The sequence below is a fragment of the Sinocyclocheilus grahami genome, unplaced genomic scaffold, assembly GCF_001515645.1.
Source record: "Sinocyclocheilus grahami isolate Dianchi unplaced genomic scaffold, SAMN03320097.WGS_v1.1 scaffold497.1, whole genome shotgun sequence".
Classification (NCBI taxonomy): domain Eukaryota; kingdom Metazoa; phylum Chordata; class Actinopteri; order Cypriniformes; family Cyprinidae; genus Sinocyclocheilus; species Sinocyclocheilus grahami.
In genome coordinates this window covers 377,638-391,741 of record NW_015505676.1, presented here as the reverse complement: position 1 = coordinate 391,741, position 14,104 = coordinate 377,638, and the positions used below count along the sequence as shown (strand labels likewise).

The following is a 14,104-nucleotide window of genomic DNA, read 5'->3' as shown; positions in this document are numbered from 1 at the left end:
AATTCACATTAACCGTTTATTAATTTGTATAGCATTGTTTTTCCTGGTCGCATAGGGTAGCGTGGCCGAGCGGTCTAAGGCGCTGGATTTAGGCTCCAGTCTCTCTGGAGGCGTGGGTTCGAATCCCACCGCTGCCAAAACTGTTTTCTAATTATTTTAAATTAAGAAACTATCACGTCACTAAAACAGTCAATTTCCGGATGTATCAAAGAGCACAGAACTTCAACTTTTAGCTATTATCTGTAGATATGTCTTCAGAAATATAGCTTCCAATTTGTAACTTGCAACTGGTCATCTTTTTAACAAAATCCATTAAAAAAAACATGATTGAGCTCTTTATCTAGTTCCTTATCAGTCATACTTACACAAGAATCACGATTTGCGAATCTCAAAAGGCACCGCTGGGATTCGAACCCAGGATCTCCTGTTTACTAGACAGGCGCTTTAACCAACTAAGCCACGGCGCCAGCGAGCGCTTTCTTTAAAGGTATTTTCTTGGAATACACATAATGATCATTGTGTGTGTGTAGAGACAGCGGATTTGCCATCCTTTGCTAAATCATCTGCTGAAGTCTAGTGCAGATACAGATATTCATACAAGCGTAAAACTAGGGTTGCAGACATACAGTCTGCTTGCTGCCGAGTGTTCATGGACCTGCTTTCATCAATCCAATATGGCGGCCTTTATAAATAACCGTTAATAGAAAATCTATATACAGATCATATATCTTACTTTAACCAGGTTCAAACAATTCTGAAAATTCAGATAAGATTCGATAAGGTGTTGCACACCCTACACGCATAGATCCTATTATCACGTATGTATAATCCATCTCATCACGTTCTGAAACTTCATTTCTAAATGTACAGGTGAGCAATTAACCTACTAATGTACTTCAGTCAAGCGCTCGGAAAGCTTTTGTTAAACCGCGCAAGTATTTTCAATCATGGTTGTGATTCTAACTCGTTCAAAATAATTCAAAGTACACATCGCGTATGTAGTCATACATTCAATGACTAGTACAAGAGAAGCGTTTTAACGTTTTTTAAAAGTTAAACTATAGATTTTTAATTCAGTTTCTTTTAGACCTAACATGCTGGCGTTTCCTGCGATCCCATTGGTGGATTTTGAAACCGATGGCCTTTTCGCTATTTATTCGTGTAACCGTAAAATTAATACAGATATAAGTCCCATTTCAGGTTTTCATTAAACTATTTTATAAAAACACCTAAAAGATGCGTTTATTTATTTAGAAAACCTAATATGAGTCAGGCGGAGGGGCTAAATCAGACGGAAGCTGAGTGAATTTCTCTTACTCGCAAAACGTGTAAATAACACGTATTTACACCGAATTGCTCTTAAGAATTCCATTTAGACTAATATTAAATTACTGTTCTAGAAATGGTCATACAAAATCTCCTATCAGAACTGATCAGTACACTTTTTACATTTACATTTAGTCATTTAGCAGACGCTTTTATCCAAAGCGACTTTTTGAAGTGGGTGTATGAAGCACAGTTCTGTTACATTACATTATGTAAAAAAATATGTTTGAGGTTTAAACATCGTCACTTGAATTCGTGGTTTTCCACGTCCCATTCATTTTGTGTTATGGTAAAGTTTTTTATCTGATGAAAACCATATGAATACTACATGCATATAGCGACATCTAGTGGTTCAAGTAATCATGTCTTAAACTCCAAAAGTGTATTTTTCTAAATAAATATTCTATTCTTTTTCAAATATAACGGTTTTGTCACTTTGATGATAAGTATAATAAAATATGTGATTGATAAAACATCAGTGGTTTAATAAATAATAAAATAATACAACTTTCTTTATTGAGAGTCAAATTGCATTGACTCTCAACGGTAGCGTGGCCGAGCGGTCTAAGGCGCTGGATTAAGGCTCCAGTCTCTTCGGGGGCGTGGGTTCGAATCCCACCGCTGCCAAACACTTTTTCCCTTTGTACTACTACCTTTTGATGTCATCTTACAAAGTATACCGAGTAAGGCAACATAAGTAGACACACGATATTTACTTAGTCTAGTGCTAAAAGTATTATGAAATCGTATTGTCGGCACATGTGCTGTCAGGATGCATTACAATAGCATTGCTCCAGAAATCTAAATGTTTTCATATTTCCCATTAAGATAACTAACAAGTGAGTTTACGCAGCCTGGGAAGCCCATTCATCCCTTCATAGACCGCCATTTTGTTTGTTTCAGCAATTCTTACTAATAAATACATTAAGCACAAGGCATGTTGTGCAAATACAATCTACAATCCATGAACCCCATCCCACGTCGTCTTACATATACTGCTGAAAGTGTTCCACACGGATAGCCTAAACGTGCCCTGCCCCGTCTTGTCACACTGTCCACAAGCAATGCGTCCTCCATCTCCTGTCTCTCTGTCACTGCTTCCATCCCGCAGCTCCCGGATGAGGAGTGACGTCAGCGAGCCATCTTCGTTCGCCTGATCCGAGCATCTAGTATTGATGTGTGCACAGTGACGGAGGAGAGTAGCGGCACAGCGCCCTTCTTATAAAGGCAATAATAGCGAGGCGCGGCACACCGCTGGAAATAAATAAATACAAACCTTTAAGGAATACCGCTTTACTGGGATAACCCGGAGAGTGCATTATTTATCCCGGAGACGGGGAGAAACGCCTGAAGCAGCGCGCTCATCCACACATTGTAGACGCACACAAAACCAGGTTCAAAATGTGAGTACGGTTTAATTGAGATCAATGTTCGTAATCTAGTTTTAGATCCTCTTTCTTTGCTCGATTATTATGATGCTGCTGCCACTTGTTAATAGAACGTGGTTTACAAATAAGAATATGTATGCACACAATAATCTTATTCCATATTCCCGTAGGTTTATATTTGATTGTATATTCGCATTATTCCACATCTATTGCGTATTTCCATTGAATTCTGCGATATAATCGTCTATAAATAGGCTCCTAATGGCCAATGTTTTTCCATTTTAGTTGCTACCGCTGACATACAAAATGTGCTTCTGTACAGTGCATTGCTGTATGGGAACGAGTTTATTTATAATATAGACGTGTTTCGCTTTATTCTCGTGTGTGGTATGAGCAGCTGAGATGGAATCACGCACAGACACCGGATTGGACTGGTTTGGCTGGGAATGAAAATAAATTATGAATTACAATTATGTAGGCTATTGCAATTGATATATTTGTCCACCCAAATCCCTGTCCCTGTGATAATTTCGATGTCAGTTCAAAAGCCCACTGGGATTTGTCTCAAATAGCCCAAGGCCCACTGTATTTCAACCCTGGCCTGATATCAGGTTTAACAAATTGACGTTTATATTATGATAATGGAAAATATACCTCACATGGTATAAAAAAGGGGGAAAATCGCAGGCTGTAAACTAGAGGCGTGATATTTCACGCGAGTCGTGGGGGTTGGTAAACGGACCGTCATGTTCAGGCAAAGGGGGCGATGCAATTTGTTACATTTTCGAATTATGCTATTCTCTAACCCATGTTTCTATGGAACCAGGTCTTGATATTCATTGATATTTGGTTAGACTGAAGCCAAATGGCTGGCTCAAAGGGCGCAGGTGTTCCTCTGCAGGAAAGATGGCCGTGTATACTAGTATTTTCTAGACACGCTCGTTTAACTGGTTTAAATAACCGAGGCTGCAAATGGCGCGCAGCTTCAATAATATGTCCATATTGTATACTCATATTAAAGCATCACTGGGCCTGGAGTGTGATATTTTGACATGACCAATCTGCTGTTTTAAGGTTCTAGCTTACATAAAAACAGATTTGTATCAGTTAGTAACACATGTAAACATCTGGTCCAGTTATTTGATCAAATGTATGTTGATTGTGACGCAACAATGACAGAGATACACGCACACACTCACACACACACACACACATACACACACACACACATACACATACACACACACTCACACACACACACATACACACACACACACACACACATACACACACACACACACACACACACACACACACACACACACACACACACACACACACACACACACACATACATACACACACACACACACACACACATACACACACAGACACACACATACATGCTTAATGAAGGCCTTGTGTGGGGGTGGGGATGTTGTCCCTATTATTCAGTCGTGTGTAAGGAACAGTCCAGAAACAAGTTATTTAACCTCATATTAGTGTAAAATGCTGTAAATGTACGATGCTTTCTTATTCATTTATTTGGAATTTGTCAGTTAGCATCGGAAAAATAGCCTTGCATAACCAGGCCGTAAGCGCTCAGGACAAATGTTCGGTGTGTCTTTTAATCAAATTCCTTTTCATGAACTGACACACATTTTGCTTTAAATGAGAAATTTAGCATCCGTGCAGCCATTAGTCTTGATGATAATAAAACTACTAAGATATTGGCTACACCCAAATTTTGTCTTCAGATAATTTAGTATTGAATCATAGTATTTAGTATTTCCTCTTAAAGCCTGTTTCTGCTTCTTATGTTTGGATGATAGATAGATAGATACTATTATGTTCTGGCTATAAGTACCATTAAAATTATACACTTCACACAAAGCAAAGTGCAAATAAATTTTTTCATGTCAGTGAAGGTGAGAGGAACCAAGACTTGATGTCTAAATATAGACTATTGTAAATGAGAAGGAGCGGAAGTAAATGAGAATGAAAAAAGGCTGGTATATAAGAATAAAAATATGGTAAGCTTTACTACTAGCTCATTTACTCCATTTAAATATATATATATAAAAAAAAGAGATCCCAGTAGGAAAAAGTCTTTCCTTTCTTACTAAACAGGGATTATATCCAGGGATCCTTCAGAGGTGACCTTTATTCAGAGTTTTGTCTTCCTCTGGTGGCTGAGATTGGCATTAGCAAGTAGACTTGCTATTACCTCAGTAATATTGAAGTTTTGACGAAAGCCTGTATGTTGGTTTGCAGGTCTGCCCCAGGCCCTGCCGGTGCCCCAGAAGGAGGTAACCAGCCTCCCCCTAACCTCACCAGCAACCGTCGCTTACAGCAGACACAGGCTCAGGTGGATGAGGTGAGTGAGCCCGTTCTCTTTGCCTTCTTTCATCTATAAATGCATTTTCAGAAGACACGTTTATGACACAGTTTACTAAGAGTCACCTTCATCCTTTCTCAGGTGGTGGACATTATGCGTGTGAACGTAGACAAGGTTCTGGAGAGGGACCAGAAGCTGTCAGAACTGGATGATCGGGCTGATGCCCTGCAGGCTGGAGCCTCACAATTTGAGACCAGTGCTGCCAAGCTCAAGAATAAATACTGGTGGAAGAATGCCAAGGTAAACAACACAAAAAGTGCCTCGAGTAAGGCTGAAAAGGCAATGGATTTTCATAACAACGCATCTAAATCAAGCAAACAGCTAACAGTAAATCTCAAAAAAATTAAAATTTGTATTCACAGCTTAAAATTTTATATTTTAAAATAATATAAAAAACAGTGCCTCAAAACAAAAAGTTGTTCATAATAACACATTTTTGGATCAAATGTGTGAATGTTGGGTCTTCATAATATACTTTTTACTGCTTTTCAACTCATTCTCCCTCTTTTTGCCTCTTTCCTTTAGATGATGATTATCCTGGGGGTGATATGCGCGATTGTCCTCATTATAATCATTGGTAAGCAATGACAATATTCTTACTGATTTTCAAAGGAATATTATGGGTTAAAACAACGGGGAAAATATTTTTCGAATCTCAAATGCAGAAATGTATGGTGACCAGGAGGGGACATCTTCGGTTCACTTAGTTTTGTTGTGGACGAGATCGTTTTTTCGAGGTAACGACATCCTTACGTCGTGGCCACGCGATGTGAAGTCACCTCGAGATGCTATGTTGAGGGAACAACATCCTTTTCTCATGGCCACGAGTTTAATGCATAAACAAACCTGCGTGACCATAGCAACCCGGGATTATCAGAGATGGATTTATTAATGTTTTGTTTTGAATTAAGAAATTATTAATTATTATATTAACCATAGGCTTAGGCTACCGGACTGTAGGCTATTGCAAGCGATGTAGACAGCATTCGAATTAAGTTTATCATGACTAAATGTTTCATAAAGTACATAAAATAAAATAGGCCTACAAGAAAACATTTTTATCCATCCCACAGTCTTGTACCTAATTAACTGAAAATCTTTTTCCTGTAATATTTGTATATTATTGTTGTTGTTGTTATTATTAGCCTATTATTATATTTTTATAGCACATTCGTTTTTCCCTTCATTTAGATCTCTTTACATAAAGTTTTGTAAATAATAGCCTACTGTAAATGCTCGATATGCCAGTAAAGCTTTGATTATGCTGACTGGAATTTATAGCCAACTGGAAGTGCAGTTTAAAGGCTGAATTTAATATATATTTCATTTTATTTCTGCAAATTAATAATTATAAATATTATAGTGTTTCGTTGAGGAATGAATCATTCACGTAGTTTCATTTGTAAATGAAACCACAACACACACGTTTATCATCACACACGGGCATGAATACAATCATAAAGTCAAAACTTTATTGGCATAATTGTCAGGCGTTTACAGTATCTGCAAAATATATGGTAGACTAGCAAATACTAGCATAATTATACAGAACGTTAATTAGGTAAAGCGATACACGAATTGAAAGGGGAAATAAGAAAATATTTTATTTATGAAATAAATATAAAAATATAGCCCTAACAAGTTAATTTAATAATAATAATAATATACAAATATAAAATGAAATGTTAATAAAAATGTTTTATCCATCTCTGATAATCCCGGGTTGCTATGGTAATGCAGGTTTGTTTACACATTAACTCGTGGCCACGAGAAAAATATGTAATTCCCTCAACATAAGAAGTCGTGGCCACGAGAAATGGATGTTGTTCCCTCAACATAGCATCTCGAGGCCACGACATAAGGATGTCGTTACCTTGACAAAATGATCTCGTGGCCACAACATATGATCACGTTCCCACAAGTTATTATGTCGTGGCCACGACAAAACTAAGTGAACCGAAGACATCACCGTAGAAATGATTTATTTGTAAAAGGAAATTCAGTTTTAAATGGGTAATTTGCCGCTGGCAAGATAAAACTTGGCTGTCTATGCCGTAGAAAGGCATTTTTTTTATAATCAGTGCTACATGACTAGCAAAAATATAGAAAGAGGGCTGTGTGCTAAAAAGGTAGGGAGCTTCAACACCCATGCTGCACTGGGCTGTTTGTAGGTGGGGATATAAAAATTTATAAATCTGTAGTTTTAACTAAAGCCCTGGAGCTGTCAAAAGATGTAGCATTTTGTGCCATCCAGCGGATTTTAGCTGACCAGTAAACCGGGAGATCTGAGTGCAGGTAACATGAAGAAATAGTACACATAGTAAAAATACAAAGCTGGTTGAAAATCTGTAAACTTGTCCTTTAAGCACTCTTTACAGTCAACTTGGTATTTGTGTTTGATTTCACAAACTGAGGTTCAACATTTTGAGTGAAAATTGCATGTTGAACACGGAATATTCCTTTATCCTATACTCTCCATTAGAAATGACTGACTTCTGGTCTTTCCTTTGTCTTGGATAGTGAAAAGGTGGCAAATACTTGAAAAGTAGAATATACTTAGAGTAACTCGTTATGAGATCATATTTCATATTACGTACAGTTTCTCGAATGTTGACGATAAATCTGATCTGCTTCTCTTCACAGTGTACTTCAGCACCTAAAGCGTGACGTTCCTACCCCACTCTGAGCTCATGAATGCCCAATTCCAAGCCACAGAAAAATCCCTCCCAAAAAAAGATGAGAAAAACGACTTCTCACAACAATCGATTTATTTGCCCTCAAAGAGTCTAAATCTGGCCCTTCCCGAGCCCCCTTGCCCCCTGCCTCCTCTGCCTCACAGCTAGGCCCCTGTCACTCCTCGTTCATCCTGTCCGTGAGTGTGTGGCCGTGTCTCCTCTGTAAATACCTCCGGCTTTTCGGAAATATTGTTCATACTCCAAACTCCCGATTACTTGTGACAACCGATAAAAAATAAATCACAACCCTTAGAATACGATAAGATTATACAGTATATATTCCAAATGTTCTTTGTAGAGTTTTATTCTGATATAATGGTTTTTGTAGTTTGTGTGTGAGTGTGCATTTGTATATTTTTTTAAGTTTTGAAAGATTTATTTTGCTTCAGGTTTAAACTACTGCCTCTTAATCTGGGTGTTTGTATCTTGCATGCTCTATTTCACTCTTTCTTGCTCACTGAGTATTAGTGTATTTTTGCACAAGCGATAGACTCCCTTAACTGAGGTACTAAATCAATATCCCCAATTTGTTCTTTGTCACATGCACTCCATCTCAGTCCTACACGTTGCCCCCTCAACTCCCTTTCACTTTCTTTCTTTCTTTCTTTCTTTCTTTCTTTCTTTCTCTCTCTCTCACCAACAGTACTTACTCTTAGTGAACTGCCACAACAGACTGGACCAATGACTGTAGATGTTTATCTTAATTTAATGTCTTTAGTGTCTTATCTCTTAAACATTCCTTAATAGCAGTGTAGAATTATGCTGTCTATCAAACAAAGTAAGTGTATTTATCTTAAAGAATTCCAAAATAGGTCTTAAACAACCTCAAGTACTTGTTGTAACGCAGTCAAACTAGGTTCTGACTGGGATAGCGAAGTAATTAATCGCACATGGGTCAATTGCGCTGTAAGTGAAAAGACTTGAAAGCGTTAGTGCTATTCGAACTGCAACTGCGAACTGATTCATTCTGCTGGTAAAGATTTTGAAGCCCAGAGAGATTCAAGGCCGAAAAGGGGAAATAGTATCATGCACAAAAAGCTTGTTTTCGATGGCGCGTTTTAACTGGTTAGACTGCGGGTGCGGATGGGAGAGCACCATGCGCTGTGTTACTTCCTCGCAGCAGAACTACTGCCAAACCGATACACGAGTTCATCCGTCTGAAAGCACACTGGTTGATACTTCAATGTGAGGTAGTTTTGACAGCTGTGGTTCGCTCTCTTAAATCTAGATACTGCCTTTAATTTAGTCTTTCTTTTAATTTTAGATATAGATTCTATTGTATTTTTGTGTGCGAAGCAGGCCGGAAAGGGAGCACGTTGTTTCAGGACTTGACGCTGGTGCCATGTGCACAGCGAGCACCTTTGTGTCCCTCGCTATTATCCACCTCTCTGTGTGCCTGTTTGTTGAGTTCAGCTGTAGTTTACACACTGCCAAGCACCTGAGGGGAAGTTTTTTTTTCTTGTTGTCTTTTGTTTTTTTCCACCGTGCTCTTCCTGGTTTGCTCTTGTGCGTATATTCGCCTCCATCAGCATCACCCTTCAGTCTCATCCGCCCAATCTGTCGACAAAAAGCGAGCCAGGTGTGAAGTGTGCGTCTGCACGTGAACACCCCCCTCCTCCCCTTCACATTTCCAATTTAGTGGCATCTTCTTTCACACATGATTCGGTTTCTAGCCGCCCGTCGTAGTGTGTGTGTGGGGAGTATTTCGGCTTCATCCTGACAGATTAGGCTGCTTAGACCTATGCAGGTAAAGAAAGGCTGTTCCCGTGGCAACCTGCTTGCATAAACAGGGGGGAGGGCATAGATTAGCTGATTGATTGTGACAGGGGGCGGAGCTGTTAAGGGGGCGTGGCTAGATAAATTATTCCACTGGTGTGTTTTTACATTCCATATTAAGAAAAGCGTAATGTTTGGAGCAGAACGAACTGTAATACTTTAAACGCTAAAAATTTTCATTTCATTCATTTTTTGCTTCTTTAAAAGGAGATAGCCTTAGTTCATTTCATTTTTTTTCTATCCCTGCATGCTCCTTCACTCCTTTGTCCCACTCACATTGAGCTTATTTAATGAAAAATGACCAAAGACCATATTATATCTTGCTTATACTGCCAACTGCCATCAAAAACAGTTTAAGGGACAACATTTCCCCAGATCTCTGGTTTTTAAAAGCTCTCATCCAGCAAAAGGAAACAAGAAATCGCCCATCTCTCTTCAGGTCTATGTTTATTGTACTTGAATATTTAGTGGAGGTGATTGCTAACAGGATAAGGAATTTGAAACCACAATCTGATGGACGCATCCCCAGGCCTGATATCTAAACAATAATAGCACAACTTCTCCTTTAGGTCTGTATCTTTAATGCTGAATATAAAACATGGAACTATTTCTTTGTAGCTGTTTAAAGAAGAAAAAAGACAAAAAAAATCTGTATTGTTGTAGTGTGGGCTTCATCTGGAGGAAGGGGGTCTTTTTTTAGATTTTACATACAAGGCATAAGCAATCTGTAATTAGAATAAGATGTTGATCATATTAAAATAGATGAACTATTTATTATATTAGGCAAATATAAGAATTCTCTCCCAGGGGTTGTCAACATTTTAAAGGAGTCTATAACTAACTAATAAACATCATGCATTGGGGTAGGACTCAAACGTGACAAATTAATCAAAAAGAGTTTAAGACGCTTCACATATTGAAATAATTCTAATAGGGGACTACTACAAATAATGTATGTGCTTTTCTGTTTTTCTTTGTGTGAGTGTATGAAGACATTTTCTTTTGTCTTGGCACTTTCTGTATGTTTTGTTCAAAACCGCGTGGGTCGAGAGGGACGGTGGGAGTAGTTTTGTCACGCCAGCCTGTTAAAGATGCTGCGTCTTCTTTATTGGGAGGGAACCAATGAAGACACAGAACTTTACTGGCTCAAAGCCACAGTGATTTCTCCATTGCTCACGTCATACCGTTGTTTAGTCTTCAGTTGTTTACTTTATTTTAAGTAGAAATTAGTTAAGGCTTCACAGTGGTGCTCTGTGGCACAGCTTCATTGTGCTTAGTTAGGAGAGGGTGATTTATTTTTATAATTTAAGTTGAAATATAAGAACGGTGACCTAAGATATCAAAGTAATACTGGAAAATGAACCCTGCCCTATTAAAGGTTAGCGTGTCAAACGTTTTTTTCAGAAAGCTTGTACAGACTGGGATATCAACTTCAATTGGTTGCTATTCATTCAGAGCTGTTTTAAATGAATAGTTATGGCGTTTTACAACAGTTTGATTCGTTGTTGAAGGTTTTTGGGACTGAATAAACAGTATAAGCAAGCAGAATTTAAGGAGCTGATACCATAGAGCTTCATGGAGGTCTAGAAATGCATCGAACCAAGAGCCAAGTTGCTGTATTAATAACAATTTGTGCTTCATTTGTGTATTTATTTGATTTATGGAGGTTCGTTTGGAAAGAAAAGGTTGAGGATTAGCATTACCCCTGTTTGTCTGGCCTTTTTGGAGGGACTAGGCTGGAGGATCATGGGTAATGCGGTCTTCACAGTTTTATTTTATGTTGTTATTTTATTTTATTTTTTATTTATTTGTGTCATAAGTTATAGTGGACTACATATTAAAACAGAACGAATTACATTGTAACAGGGAACCTTTTTGGCAACCAGACATACATGAAATCAATTGTAGAGTAAATCTGTCAATGTCTATTATATGGATGAACATCTTGGGAAAATATATATATATATATAAATATACATATATATATTGCAAAAAAAATGACAGTTATGATGACCTGTGTTTATTGTTCCGAGTTAGAAATTAAAATGTGTGTGTGTTTGAAAACAATGACAACATAAAAAATAAATATATAATAAAAATGTGTCTGTATGGATTTTTTAAAATAAACTATTTGATATAAAATATCAATTTATTTCTTAATTTTATGTATTAAGATTGTGTATTTAAGAACATATAAGCTGTCTTTTTTTTAGTAATCCTTTATAAAACAAGGCCAGCATTTGGAGAAGATTTTTACACAGAATGAATCCTAAGGTAAAATGTTTATACAGTAAAAATAATACTATTTTTTTTCAGTAAGTAAATATTTTAAGTAATTATTCACTATGCGTCACTATTTCATAAACTAACTCTAACAAAAAGTTACCAATGTGTATCTTGGTACCTGTAATACCATGGTTACCTAAACATGTTCTATGGTAGAAGTACATTAAGTTACATAAGTATGCAGTCAGAACAGAATTACTGTATGATAATGCTTTTATAAAACACTCCAATAAACAATAAGTTAATACTGAGCATTAACTTAAGACACAATATTTCCAGTAATTGTGTGTGCCTTGGCAAATCATAATTATAAAATAAAAAGTCATAAGAAAAATATGACCCCAAAAAAAATCTAAAATATTTTATGAAATTTTACAGTTATTACATAGAAAGTCTAAACTGAATATGACACAAAAGTCAAGATTATGACAAAAAGTCATAATGACGACATAAAAAGTTGAAAAATATGACAAGTCATAAAAAGTCAAAAAAGGTTGAAATTACGAGACAAAGATTATGACAGTCAAAAGCATGTGTTTATTATACATTTGTATGTCATAATCGACTTTTTAATGCCATAATCTCCATTTTTATCTGTTTTAAAACAGACATCACCTACTGGAGCAAATAATATACAACCTGAAGAAACAGAAAAAAAACCAACTATAATGCACAGTCAGGGATTATACAGTGTTCGAAATGATGGGGGGCTGGGGGGGTCCCGGACATCCCATAAGCATTAAGGGACCCCCCATAATGCCCTAAAAAAATACTTTGGGGGGTCCCCTGGTTTTTCAATAAAACTTTAATACTTAAAATTAAGTTTTGATTGCTGTATTAAATTTTGACCTGCTTATGTTAAATATGTCATATTTAATTTTTACGCGTTTTTACAGTGTTGCTCTTTATAACCAATCACACATGATTCTATTGAGTTTAGGAATGCAGTAGCCAATCAGAGGCGTTCAGATTAGTCATTGCTGAAACCCCAGAGTTTTGTTCAGACTGAAACTCGCGAATTCCATCATCATAAGCAACAAAGTGCAGATGTACATACGATGTAAGTTAGAGATTCATTTGTCATACCGCGTATGCACAGCTTCATTGATTATAAGAGGAATTATGAGTGCTTATTAAACACTAGCTAGACTGAATGCTCATTTAGAGTGTTCTTTCACTGCATGATTCAGTATAATAAAATGCATAGAATGCTCCCTAAATTCAAGATATGGGGGCAGAAAATGTATATATTTATATAATTTCATTTAGTTGATCAATATCACACAAAGAGTGCCCTTTTTTCACAAAAATCACAAATGTGATATTGATTTTACACAACAGTTCAATTAACAAGAAGTTAAGATTAAGAGACTTACGTTTTAGACACCATATTGCCTATTTTTTGCTCTGTTTCGCCAACAAAAATGGTTCCAAACAAAGCCACAGCACTGTTTTGCGTCTCTGAAAAACATGACAGTGTTTCGTTCCTGAATGAATCAACCATTTAAAAGATGCTGTTCAATTGCAATGACTCACTAATTAACAGTGCCTTGCTGCCACCTACTGTCGGTTTTAATTTCACATTTTAAAGTACCTTTTTACATATTTTTTAAATCATTTCAAATATCAGTATTATTCAACGTTTTAAGATTAAAATATCAAAACATTATATATGCATTTGTAACTGCAGGTTAAAGCATGCATGCCTTGCATTAAACTGTGTGTATGCATCTAAATGCCACTTCAGATGTAGCTTCTGTGTTTCCTCTGCATTGCATGAATTTTGTTGATAATGATTTTATTTGTTGGTAACAGCCCCAAATTACTTATTATTGTGATTGACTATATTGATGACTTTATTGAGAAAAAATGGCTTTACAAAGGTAAAAATGCCCATAAAGTGTAAAAAAAGAGATGAATTTCTGTCACTGCTGTGAACTGACCACCACACAGAATCAACTGTCCGTGGCAGTCCTGCAGCGCAACACACTCAGCAAAATATCGTCTGATTATTGATCGTTATCGATAAAATCCCAGAAAATATAGAGATGTCATTTTTTGTTAACATCGCACACCCCTAGGCTAGATAGTTAATTCTTCTTTGCTTAGTGATTGTTCACTGACCATCGTAAAATACTCTTTTATCTTAGAATTAGGTTCTCAATGATAACGAGGACAAGACAAAAAATATGCAT

General features: G+C 36.9%; 1 protein-coding gene and 3 non-coding genes across 4 annotated transcripts; 3 read left to right on the top strand and 1 right to left on the bottom strand.

Annotated features, from left to right (window-relative positions):
* Positions 1–55: 55 nt before the first annotated feature.
* trnal-uag (transfer RNA leucine (anticodon UAG)) lies at positions 56–137 on the top strand. Its single transcript has one exon. It is a non-coding gene; the product is annotated as a tRNA-Leu (tRNA).
* Positions 138–393: 256 nt separating this feature from the next.
* Positions 394–467, bottom strand: trnat-agu (transfer RNA threonine (anticodon AGU)). The gene has a single exon. It is a non-coding gene; the product is annotated as a tRNA-Thr (tRNA).
* Positions 468–1,871: 1,404 nt separating this feature from the next.
* Positions 1,872–1,953, top strand: trnal-aag (transfer RNA leucine (anticodon AAG)). The gene has a single exon. It is a non-coding gene; the product is annotated as a tRNA-Leu (tRNA).
* A 510-nt stretch (positions 1,954–2,463) lies between these two features.
* LOC107554313 (vesicle-associated membrane protein 2-like) lies at positions 2,464–11,573 on the top strand. Its single transcript, XM_016236795.1, has 5 exons — positions 2,464–2,729; positions 4,989–5,091; positions 5,194–5,352; positions 5,638–5,689; positions 7,756–11,573. Coding segments are annotated over exons 1-5 (333 nt in total). The 5' UTR covers positions 2,464–2,727; the 3' UTR covers positions 7,773–11,573.
* Positions 11,574–14,104: the final 2,531 nt, after the last annotated feature.

Bases quoted from the DNA above. Each gene is read 5' to 3' on its own strand.
- LOC107554313 (XM_016236795.1), top strand. The intron at 5,092-5,193 runs GTGAGTGAGCCC...ATCCTTTCTCAG, and splicing joins CACAGGCTCAGGTGGATGAG to GTGGTGGACATTATGCGTGT. The intron at 5,353-5,637 runs GTAAACAACACA...TCTTTCCTTTAG, and splicing joins ACTGGTGGAAGAATGCCAAG to ATGATGATTATCCTGGGGGT.